Here is a 12,442-nt window from a genome sequence, read left to right as displayed (position 1 = left end):
CAAAACTTTGCGCTGTTCTATAACTAGGCTGTTGGTTATTACTTGATACTTATTTTAACAACTTTTTAAAGCAGCGATTGCGTAAAATTACATTAATTAATTAATTATCTTATGTCGCATTATTTAAAAACTCTTTTCTTCGTAAATAAATGCTAATTTGAAAGGTAGGAAAAAAAAAAAAATTCAAATCATATTCCTACTTAAGTATCCTCAATTTTACGTAATTGTAACTTTCCTATATTTTTGTGAAGAACCCCCAATTTAAGGGTTTTTTTACGACATATATGAAAGAAAAAAAAAAGGAGACCATCTAGTGAGGTAAATTATCACTTTTTATAACTCACAGAAGAAAATATATCTAGACGTCTACGCGATTGCAATTTGTAGAGTTATTTACGACCGATAGAGTTAAAGCGAATACGTCTTAAGCCTTCCCCAAAATGATGATCGCCACTTTGCCGAGAGTTTTCTTGCTGGTCTTTTTGCCATTAGCTCACAACTACGACAGCGGATCGGTACATATATATGTATATACATGACAGCATTGCAATATGGCCCTTTTATTTGTTCATAAGTGGTCATTTTTTCTAAAAAAGAGTACATTTCTTGATAGCGATGTGGCATTAGGACGCTTCCGTTCACTAACAGACATGCATTTTTTATAATTCTCTTTTTAGAGCTCATGCAGTGTACAGTTAAGGAAGAACAACTTCGCTGAAACATCCCAACTGAGAACCAGTCGACTGCTCGTGGCAGACATCGACACGGAACTCGAATCAGTTTACGACTCAGAGGCCAGCTTCTGGAATATTAAAAATAGATATGAAGAAGATCAAAGCGATGCTGAAACTGTGTATGAAGAGTCCCTGGCAGGTGATGAGAAGGAGAAAATTCCATTAAAAGGAAGATCCGGTTTAAGCTATACCATCGACAAGCGTATGTTAGAAAAAATTGAGAACAAAGGAATATTAAAATGTCTGGAACATGATGAAGAAATAAGAGAAAATGAGGAACGACTTAATCTTTTGAAGCAAAAAATAATGAACAGTAAAATTTATAATGCGGAGGATCAGCAGAAGTTGCTTGAAGGGCTAGAAAAAATTAATATGATGAAGGAAAAATTAACGAAGATGAAGCTAATGAACACCCAAGTACTTAAAATGATAGATAATCAGAAGAAGTTAAGAGAAGATGGAGGCTTGGTCCAATCAAAGCCCAGCAAGGCTGCACGCTCCTCAGATGGTATGAGGAAAAAGAAAAAGTCTGTGCGCAACCCCATCCGCATGCTGGATTCCCAAATTGAAAAAAAAATATTTGAAGCGTGCCGTTATATTGATGAATGTAAAAACGACCCCAATATTAGCAAACAGAAATATAAGATGAGAAAATTTAAGAAATACTGTTTATTATTTGGCTTACCCTTTGTGCTCATAGTATCCACATTTTCTTATTTATCTTATGATGCGGAACCTACTACTATGTTTGTATTTGCTGTCGCAGGTTTTATGTTAATTCTTTACATCCTGATGAAGAAGATGAGAAGTGACAAAAAAAAACGTGACATAAGCAAACCTCGTTTCAAGGATCACTCGGAAAGCTCCAAAAGATCTCTAAAATGATTTATTAGTTTGTTCTATACCGTGGCTATAATTTCCCCCCCTTTGTTTTTCACCGGTGGGAGGTAGCTATTTTGAAGCTTTTGCAAAAGCTTCTTTCGCTTGATTTGTTTCGAATTTGAATGGTTATTTTGTTATTTTTTTATTTCATTTTGTTATTTCCTTTAATGGCATTTAAGTGACATTTTCGTTACATTGGATATACTACGAGAGGGCACATTTTTATGTATGCCGTTTTTGCTTGGTGTTACCACACTACCGATTGGACAGCCGTGTACACGCATGTCACCCTTAGGGTTTAACTTAAGCCTCCCCTAATGCGTAACTTTTGCAGGCATACGTGGGCACATACATATATGCGCACTTTTACGGATTATGCTTTTTTGCGAAATGGAAGTTTTTAAACTGCGCTAAATCGATTGGTTCATCTATGTTTGTCCCCACCAACCGCATTCATTTGCTTTCTGCGTTTTTTTCTATTCCCAAATGATTTACCATTTTACGAATTATTCGAAAAACTTATCCATTTGTTTCAAATTTGACGGAAATATGCCTTACTTTGAGTTTTAAAAAAAAAAAAAAAGGAAAGCCATTTTGCAGTAAAGCTTTTAAAATAAAAAAATTAAATAAGACATTTTGTTTTAGCTTCAACATTTTCATACGCCTTTTTAAGAAAAATTCCCCCTTTTTTCGTAAAAATATATAATAATAACATAGGTTTACGTAGTACACGCTAACTATGGATTTAAAATAATATATGTACATATAATGCTACATATTGACGAAGGTTTTTAAAAAAAAAATTATTTTCACATAAATTTTAAGTACAAAAATTTTACCGATTCAGAAGTATTGTGAAATATTTTTTTCTCTAAATCTGTTTTTTCATACATGCGCGCTTAAAATTGTACGCCTTTCAAATTTATTAAGAATTTGTAGCAAGACGTATAATTGCGGATAAACATTTCCCCTCTTTAAAATATTCCCCTTATTGTACGGCACCATGAGATTTTATGTTTTTATGCGTTTTCGGTATTCCCATATTCAATTTTTTTAGTTTGTTCTCTGTTTTAAATGGTGCCCACGGAATACCCTGTTTTGGGAAAAAAAAAAAAATATCAAAACGTTGCCCTGTTCTAAAATTAAACGATTGATTAGGTTACCTTTTTTTTAACTAGTTCTATCAATTTCAATTACGTAAAATTATATTGTTCTAGTTATTGAAAATGGTTTCTATATAAATAATCACTAATTTGAAAAGTGTGAAAAATAAAATTTTAAAAATAACTTTTTTTTTTGGGAATCCATAATTATATATATGTTACTGTTTGGATTGTATACGTTCTTGAGGAAACCCCAATTTAAGAGTCTTTTTTTTTACTATGTATGATGAAAAAAATCGAAATAAAAACAAAAAAAAATTTATCTGTTGACATAAACAGCAGTTTTAATAATTCACAAAAAAAAAAAAAAAAATCTCTATCATCTATCTGTATAAATATATATCTGCATCTGTATTACTATATATCTGTATCTGTTTATATATGCATATGAATATGTAGGTATTTATTCATATGAATATATAGGTTTGTATATATGTATACAGATACTTATATATTTATGGAAGTACCCTCCACCAGAGTTTCATATGACAAATACGTTAAAGAAAACCAATTTTAAGCCTTCTCCAAAATGATGATCGCCACTTTGCCGAAAGCTTTCTTGCTGGTCTTTTTGCCATTACCATGTCAGTATGATAGCGGCTTGGTATGCATTATATGTATAGTAGCATTTCAACATGCTCATTTTATTTTTTTTTGTTAAATTGTCATTTTTTCTGAAAAAAAAAATATATTTCTTGATAGCGATGTGGCATTTGGACTCTTTCTTTAACTAACAATAATGCAACCTTTATGATTTTTTTTTAGAGCTCATGGAGCACACATTTAAAAGGGGTGAACCGCGTTTCTGCAATGTCCCAACTGAGAAATGGTCGACTACTGTTAGCTGAAATTGACACCGAACTTGAATCAGTAAGTGACGCGGAATCGACCTTCACGAAAAATACAAAGGGAAATTCGGAAGATCAAAGTGATGTTGAAACTGTGTATGAAGAGTCCCTGTCAAATGATGTGAAGGAAAAAACCCCATTAAAGAGCGGATCCAATTTAAGCTACTCTGAAGACAATAAAAAATTAGAAGAAATTGAAAAAAAAGCAATATCAAAATATCAAGATTATAAAAAAAAAGCGAAAGACATTGAGGAACAGCTTAATATTATGAAGCAAAAAATTATGAATAGCAAAATGATTAATGTGGCAGATCATACAAAGAAGATTGGAGAAACTGTCGAAAAGATTAAATCAATGAAAGACAAAGTATTGAGTGAGGGAATGACCAATGTGGTGGAATATCAAAAGAGGTTAGATGAAGCACTTGAAAAAATTAATGTGATGAAAGAAAAATTGAAGAAGCAAAATATTATGAACGCAGAAGTACTTAAAATGATGAATCATCAAAAGGCCTTAAAAGAAGTTAAAGATTTTATCAAAACAAAGTATGACGTTGTTGTACCCTCCGCCTTAGACAGCATGAAACGTATTAAGGAAAAGAAAATAAAAATACCTAACCCTGTCGGAATTCTGGATTCTAAAATAGAAAAAAAATTATTTGAAACGTGCAGCTACATGGATGAACGTGAACACGATCCAAATATTAGCAAAAAACAATTTTGGATTCTGAAAATTAAGAAATATGGTGCCATATTCGCCATACCCCTTTTAGTCTTATTACCCGGACTGGGTGTATACGGGATTGAAGAGGATAGTTTGCGTTGTGTGCTTTTTGGATTTGCCGCCGTGTGTTATTTAATGTTTTTTTACATCCTTGTAAAGGTATTGAAATATGACCTGAAATCCCACGGTGTAAAAAAGCCTCGTTTCAAGGATTACGTGGAAAGCTTTAAAAGATGTATAAAAGGAATTGCTCCTTGATTTTGTCGCGTCTGTACTTAATTTTTAGCTCCTAGTGTTTACCGATGGGAGCTAGCTATTTCTGAATATTTTGAAAAAATTTCCTTGTTTTAATTTGTTTCAAATTTGAATGCTTAATTTTTTTTTTTCATAATTGCATTTAAATTATTTTTTCGTTTCATTGGATACTGTGAAAAGATATCTTTTTACGTATGATCCTTTTTGTTTTGTTTTATCCTAATATCGATTTGATGAGCTTATACTTGTGGCATCTCCAGTGATTACTTTAGCCTTCCCCCAATGCATAATTTGAATAATTTTCATAATTTGAAGGCATATGTGGGCATAAAAACATATGGTCACTTGGGTTTTATACTTTTTTGCGGAATGGAAGTTGCTACAATGGCGTTGTACCGTTTTGGTAATCTACGTTTGTTCCCACCAACCTTATTCATTTGCTTTTTGTGTTTTCTTCTAATTTTAAATGGTTTACCATTTTACGAATTATTCAAAAACTTATCCATTTGTTTTAAATTTGACGCAAATATGCCTCACTTTGAGTTTAAAAAAAAAAAAAAAAAAGGAAAGCCATTTTGCACTAAAACTTTTAAAATAAAAAAATTCAATAAGACATGTAACTTTAGCATCCGCATTTTCATATGCCTTTTTAAGAATTTTTTTTACCGTTTTTTTATAAAAGCATATGATAACATGGGTTTATGAAGTAGTATAGTCTAACTGTGGATTTAGAACAATATATGTATATATAGTGCTACATAATGACCTAAGTTTTTAAAAAAAATATTTTTTTCACTTATATTTTTAGTACAACAAAAATAACCGATTCAGAAGTATTGTGAAATATTTTTTTCTCTAAAACTGTTTTTTCATACATGCGCACTTAAAATTGTACGCGTTTCAAATTATTAAGAAATTGTAGTAAGACGTATACGTTTAAACCTTTTTCCTCTTTTAAATATTCCCCTCATCGCACGGTACCATGTGATTTTATATATTTATATGTTTTCGGAATTCCAATATTCAATTTTTTTAGTTTGTTCTCGGTTTTAAATGGTGCCCATGGAATACTATATTTTTGAAAAAAAAAAAAAAAATATATCAAAACGTTGCCCTGTTCTAAAATTAAACGATTGATTAATTTACCTTTTTTTTTAACAAGTTCTATCAATTTCAATTACGAAAAATTATATTGTTCTAGTTATTGAAAATGGTTTCTATATAAATAATCGCTAATTTGAAAAGTATGAAAAAATAAAATTTTAAAAATGACTTTTTTTTTTGGGAATCCATAATTATATATATGTTACTGTTTGGATTATATACCTTCATGAGGAAACCCCAATCGAAGGCTCTTTTTACTTTATATGATGAAAAAAATCGAAATAAAAAAAAAGAAAAAAACATATCTGTTGACATAAACAGCAGTTTTAATAAATCACAGAAAAAAAAAAATCTCTATCTTCTATCTATATAACTAAATATCTGTATCTACCTATATATGCATATGAATATATAGGATTGTATATATGTACACAGGTACTTATATGTATATATATATATATATATATATATATATATATATGGGAGTGCCCTCCATCAGAGTTACATATGACAAATAACATTGAAGAGAACAAATTTTAAGCTTTCCTCAAAATGATGTTCGCCATTTTGCCGAAAATTTCCTTGCTAGTCTTTTTGTCATTAGCATGTCAGTACGATAACGGCTTGGTATGTATTATATGTATAATAACATTTCAACATGCTTATTTTATTTTATTTTTTTGTAAAATTGTCATTTTTTCTAAAAAAGCATACATTTCTTGATAACGATGTGACATTAGGACTCTTCCTTTCACTAACAATCACGCATTTTTTATAATTTTTTTTTTAGAGCTCATGCAGTGAGGAATTAAGGAAGAACAGCGTTGCTAAAACATCCCAACAGAGAACTAGTCGACTATTAGTAGCAGAAATCGACGAAAAACTTAAATCAGTAAGTGACTCAAAATCGAGCCTCACGAAAAATAAAAAGGGAAGTCCAGAAAATCAAAGTGATGTTGAAACTGTGTATAATGAGTCCCTTTCAAGTGATATGAAGATAGAAATTTTGTTACAAGGTAGACCAGATTTAAGCTACGTGGAAGACAAGAAAATATTAGAAGAAATTGCGAACAAAGCAATATTAAAATATCTGGCACAAAGAAAAAGAACAAAAGAACTTGAGGATCAGATTAATAATTTGAAGCAAAAAGTAATGAACTACAAAATGATTAACATAGCAGAGCATCAAAAGGCCTTAAAAGAAGTTAGAGATTCTATCAAAACAAAGTACAACGATGTTGTTGTGCCCACCGTCTTAGAAGGCATGAAGCGCATGAGGGAAACGAATGCAAACATACCTAACCCTGTCGGAATGTTGGATTCTAAAATAGAAAAAAAATTATTTGATACGTACAGTTACATGGATGAACGTGAACACGATCCAAATGTTAGCAAAAAACAATTTAAGATTCTGAAAATTAAGAAATATGGTGCCATAATGGCCTTACCCTTTGTAGTAATATTACCCGCCCTGGGTTTATACGGGGGTGATGAGTTTTGCCATTATTTTATCTTTTTATTCGCCGCCGTGAGTTTTTTAATATCTTTTTACTTGCTTGTAAAGGTATTGAAGTATGACCTGAAATCCAACGGTGTAAAAAAGCCTCGTTTCAAGGATTACGTGGAAAGCTTTAAAAGATGTATAAAAGGAATTGCTCCTTGATTTTGTCGCGTCTGTACTTAATTTTTAGCTCCTAGTGTTTATCGGTGGCAGCAGCTATCTATTTCTGATAATTTTGGAAAATTTTCCTTGCTTTAATTTGTTTCAAATTTGAATGCTTAGTTTTTTTTTTTTCATAATTGCATTTAAATGATATTTTCGTTTCATTGGATACCGTGAAATGATAATATTTTACGTATGATCCTTTTTGTTTTGTTTGACCCCAATATCGATTTGATGAGATTACATTTGTGGCATCTCCAGTGTTTTTTTAAGCTTCCCCCCAATTTGCATAATTTGCAAGCATATACACATATGGGCGCCTGCGGATTATACTTTTTTGCGAAATGGAGGTAGCTACAACGGCGTTGAATCGTTTGGGTAATCTATGTTTTGTTGCCACCAAATGTGTTCATTTGTTTTTTGTGCTTTTTTCTATTCCTAAATGATTTACCATTTTAGGATTTATTCAAAAAAATTTATCCATTTGTTTTATATTTGTCTGTGTATGTCTTACTTTGATTTAAAAAAAAAAAGGCACTTCTCATAGGATGAGATATTCATGCAGGTATGTATAATGATATAGGCAAATTAGTGAGCAGCCCCTCTTGTAAGGAGAAGTGCCTTGAAAATTACGATAAGTGGACCCCTCTCCTGGGTTCAATTGTCCTATTTTTTTACTCTCCTTTTGAATATATTAAGCGCAAAAGTAGGAACAGGTAATATTATTATATATTTTTTTTTTTTTCTTTTTTTAGAATTGATTCTTTAATCTCCACATATTTTTCGCGTCGCAAGAATGTTGCCATGAAATGGATTTTTCAGATGCGTCTACTTGATGAGCCAGGGCGATGGCACCAGGACATATTTACAAAGAACAGCACAAATGATGCATCTATAAAGCGGTGGTGCATATATGCCGTTACGTATACCCACGTTTATTATGGTGCCATCTACGAAAGTCTGTCCGAGTTGGACAAAGGAGCGATCAGTCATACAGGAGAGAGCGCATGCTTATAGAGAGGGTGAACAACCACAGTGGAATTGCGAATGGTGCATTGGAAGGGCTACATATATGTAAATATATATATATGTATATACATATGCATATGTACAGATAGATGGAATGCAGTTTGATTGGTGCATATAAATTAGAAATGGCTTCGTTGGGAACCACCAAAATGAAAGTCCCTTGGAAAAAAACTAAGCAAGAGAGGTGTATACTAACTGTCCCTCTATAAATATTTTTAATATAAAACAAAATTTGTGCCTTATTTTTACCACGTATGTTTTTATGCATAATCAAACTAGTGTTGGGAAGAAGAAAAGAATTGTATGAATAAGCATTAGGCTCATTTTAAATATGAAAAGAAAAAAAAAAAAGGCGAGGGGGAGGACTAATTCGTTCTGATGCTTACAGTACCGCAATTTTATGTTATACTGGGTTAAGAATTTTGTTGTTCCTCTTATACTTTGTGCAATTTGGAAGTAAAAGAAATAATGACAGATATGACATAGATGTGGGTGGCGTTTTCGCCATGTCGCCTGAATTACAGTTTGTTCGGGTGGTATATTTAAAGTTATATATAACTGTCATGGGTCATTATCAACAGTCTGGCAAGAACGAAATGTTAGAGGGGCCAAGTTTCATTTCCTGTTAAAGGAGCTTTCCCTCATAAGTATATGACCAAAATGGAAAGCTTTTAATGATTTACCTTTAATTTAATAAAGTGACTCGGAAGATGAATACGCTTTTATGAAAGATGATAATGCACAAAATATGAATTATTTCTAAATATTTGCCGATCAAAATTAAAAAAATGCTAAATTAACGCATTAATGTTAACTAATGGAAAAGATGACAAATTATATGCAGCGACATTGTAGCAACTTTGCAGCGACTTTTTGCAATTCTTAGAAATGTTCTTTTTCTAGTATTTCTATTTCACTTTTTTTTCTGCGCTTAAAAATTATTCTCTTTGCAAGAAAAAAAAAAGATTTTTTGAAATTATTTGAGATAGGAGTAGGAACATTTCTTTTTTAGTGAAGTTAAATGATGAAACATCCTCAATGCTTCGATTATACTTGCACATTTAAGAATAAATTGATCCTTTTAAGGAAAAAAAAAAAAAAAAAAAAAAAAGGAAAGCCATTTTACAGTAAAGCTTTTGAAATAAAAAAATTCAATAAGACAGTTAGCTTTAGCATCCACATTTTCATATGCCTTTTTAAGAAAAAATTCCCCCTTTTTTCGTAAAAATATATAATAACATAAATTTACGTAGTATGCTCGAACTATGGATTTAAAATAATATATGTATATATAATGCTACATATTGATGTATGTTTTTAAAATAAATATATTTTTTCACTTATATTATTAGTACAAAAATTACCGATTCAGAAGTATTGTGAAATATTTTTTTCTCTAAATCTGTTTTTTCATACATGCGCGCTTAAAATTGTACGCCTTTCAAATTTATTAAGAATTTGTAGCAAGACGTATAATTGCGGATAAACATTTCCCCTCTTTAAAATATTCCCCTTATTGTACGGCACCATGATATTTTATATTTTTATTTGTTTTTGGTATTCCCATATTCAATTTTTTTAGTTTGTTCTCTGTTTTAAATGGTGCCCATGGAATACTATGTTTTTTAAAAAAAAAAAAAAAAAAATATATCAAAACGTTGCCCTGTTGTAAAATTAAACGATTGATTAATTTACCTTTTTTTTAACTAGTTCTATCAATTTCAATTACGTAAAATTATATTGTTCTAGTTATTGAAAATGGTTTCTATATAAATAATCACTAATTTGAAAAGTGTGAAAAATAAAATTTTAAAAATAACTTTTTTTTTTGGGAATCCATAATTATATATATGTTACTGTTTGGATTATATACGTATTTGAGGAAACCCTAATTCAAGGGTCTTTTTAATATATATATGATGAAAAAAATATAAAAAAAAAAAACTTATCTGTTGACATATTCTAGCAATTTTAATAAACCACAGAAAAAAAAAATCTCAGTCATTTATCTATATAACTATATATATGTCTATATATGCACATGAATATATAGGTTTGTATATATGTATACAGATACTTATATATGGGAGTATCTTCCATCAGAGTTACATATGACAAATAGCATTAATGAAAACAAATTTTTTGCAAAACAAAAAAATGATGCTCGCCATTTTGCCGAAAGTTTTCTTGCTGGTCTTTTTTCCATTAGCTTCCAACTGCGACAGCGGATCGGTACATATATATATACATGACAACATTTTAATTTTCCATTTTTTTGTTCATAAGTTGTCATTTTTTCTGAAAAGAACATACAATTCTTGATAGCGATGCAACATTAGGACACTTTCGTTAACACTCATGCATTCTTTATAATTTTTTTTTTAGAGCTCATGGAGCACACATTTAAAAGGGGTGAACCGCGTTTCTGCAATGTCCCAACTGAGAACTAGTCGACTATTATTAGCTGAAATCGACACGGAACTTGAATCAGTAAGTGACGCAGCATCTATCCTCACGAAAAATACAAAGGGAAATTCGGAAGATCAAAGTGATGTTGAAACTGTGTACAGTGAGTCCCTGTCAAGTGATGTGAAGAAAAAGACTCCATCAAAAGGCGGATCCAATTTAAGCTTCTCTGAAAACAAGAAAAAATTAGAAGAAATTGAAAAAATAGCATTATCAAAATATCAAGATTATAAAAAAAAAATGAAAGAACTTGAAGAGCAGCTTAATGTTATGAAGCAAAAAGTAATGAGCAGCAAAATGATTAATATAGCAGATCATACAAAGAAGATTGGAGAAACTGTCGAAAAGATTAAATCAATGAAAGACAAAGTATTGAGTGAGGGAATGACCAAAGTGGTGGAATATCAAAAGAGGTTAGATGAGGCACTTGAAAAAATTAATGTGATGAAAGAAAAATTGAAGAAGCAGAATATTATGAACGCAGAATTACTTAAAATGTTGGATCATCAAAAGGCCTTAAAAGAAGTTAAAGATTTTATCAAAACAAAGTATGACGTTGTTGTGCCTTCCGCCTTAGACAGCATGAAACGCATTAGGGAAACGAAAGTAAAAATACCTAACCCTGTTGGAATGTTGGATTCTAAAATAGAAGAAAAAATGTTTAAAACGTACAGTTACATGGATGAACGTGAACACGATCCAAATGTTAGCAAAAAACAATTTAAGATTCTGAAAATTAAGAAATATGGTGCCATAATGGCCTTACCATTTGTAGTAATATTACCCGCATTCGGTTTTTTCCATGATGAAAATTTGCAGTTTGTGATCTTTATATTCGCCGCCGTGAGTTTTTTAATATCTTTTTACATCCTTGTAAAGATATTGAAGTATGACCTGAAATCCAACGGTGTAAAAAAGCCTCGTTTCAAGGATTACGTGGAAAGCTTTAAAAGATGTATAAAAGGAGTTGCTCCTTGATTTTGTCACGTCTGTAATTAATTTTTAGCCCCTCGTATTTACCGGTGGCAGCTAGCTATTTCGGAAATTTTTGGAAATTTTTCCTTGTTTTAATTTGTTTTAATTTTGAATGCTTAATTTTTTTTTTTTTTTTCATAATTGCAATTAAATGATATTTTCGTTTCATTGGATACCGTAAAAAGATATCTTTTTACGTATGATCCTTTTTATTTTGTTTGATCCCAATATCGATTTGATGAGCTTACATTTGTGGCACCTTCAGTGTTTTCTTAAGCCCTCGCCCAATGCATAATTTTGCAGGCATATGTGGGTTTAAACCCATATGGGCGCATGCGCATTATACTTTTTTGCGGAATGGAAGTTGCTACAACGGCGTTGAATCGTTTGGGTAATCCGTGTTTGTCTCCACCAACCGTATTCATTTGATTTTTCCTTTTTTAACTCTTTTAAAATTAATTAAGAATATGTTTTGTTTTTACTTAAAGGAAACTAACTTGTTGCATTTTTTAATTTTTAAAAAATGACATTTTGGCTTTTTAAAAAGCGGGATTATAATAATTCAGTAACGGTGAGCATGAGATGGATATTACGAATGA

General features: G+C 31.0%; 4 protein-coding genes across 4 annotated transcripts, besides 5 other annotated features; all 4 read left to right on the top strand.

Moving 5' to 3' along the window:
• Positions 1–440: 440 nt before the first annotated feature.
• Positions 441–1,619, top strand: PVX_002530 (Pv-fam-b protein; the record flags this gene model as incomplete). Its single annotated transcript, XM_001612797.1, has 2 exons — positions 441–515; positions 678–1,619. The coding sequence occupies 2 exons, from the start codon at positions 441–443 to the stop codon at positions 1,617–1,619; spliced, it is 1,017 nt and encodes a 338-aa protein (XP_001612847.1).
• A 1,478-nt stretch (positions 1,620–3,097) lies between these two features.
• Positions 3,098–3,235: a microsatellite.
• A 73-nt stretch (positions 3,236–3,308) lies between these two features.
• PVX_002525 (Pv-fam-b protein) lies at positions 3,309–4,609 on the top strand (the record flags this gene model as incomplete). The annotated part of the gene is made up of 2 exons (XM_001612796.1): positions 3,309–3,383; positions 3,545–4,609. The coding sequence occupies 2 exons, from the start codon at positions 3,309–3,311 to the stop codon at positions 4,607–4,609; spliced, it is 1,140 nt and encodes a 379-aa protein (XP_001612846.1).
• Positions 4,610–6,069: 1,460 nt separating this feature from the next.
• Positions 6,070–6,188: a microsatellite.
• Positions 6,189–6,262: 74 nt separating this feature from the next.
• PVX_002520 (Pv-fam-b protein) lies at positions 6,263–7,373 on the top strand (the record flags this gene model as incomplete). The annotated part of the gene is made up of 2 exons (XM_001612795.1): positions 6,263–6,337; positions 6,501–7,373. The coding sequence occupies 2 exons, from the start codon at positions 6,263–6,265 to the stop codon at positions 7,371–7,373; spliced, it is 948 nt and encodes a 315-aa protein (XP_001612845.1).
• A 1,062-nt stretch (positions 7,374–8,435) lies between these two features.
• Positions 8,436–8,481: a microsatellite.
• Positions 8,482–9,486: 1,005 nt separating this feature from the next.
• Positions 9,487–9,515: a microsatellite.
• Positions 9,516–10,067: 552 nt separating this feature from the next.
• On the top strand, positions 10,068–11,846 carry PVX_002515 (Pv-fam-b protein; the record flags this gene model as incomplete). Its single annotated transcript, XM_001612794.1, has 2 exons — positions 10,068–10,634; positions 10,788–11,846. The coding sequence occupies exons 1-2, from the start codon at positions 10,530–10,532 to the stop codon at positions 11,844–11,846; spliced, it is 1,164 nt and encodes a 387-aa protein (XP_001612844.1). The 5' UTR covers positions 10,068–10,529.
• Positions 10,407–10,485: a microsatellite.
• Positions 11,847–12,442: the final 596 nt, after the last annotated feature.

Source organism: Plasmodium vivax, chromosome 4 (assembly GCF_000002415.2).
Source record: "Plasmodium vivax chromosome 4, whole genome shotgun sequence".
Classification (NCBI taxonomy): Eukaryota; Apicomplexa; class Aconoidasida; order Haemosporida; family Plasmodiidae; genus Plasmodium; species Plasmodium vivax.
The sequence above is the reverse complement of the archived record's forward strand: the minus strand, read 5'-3'. Positions and strand labels throughout refer to the sequence as shown.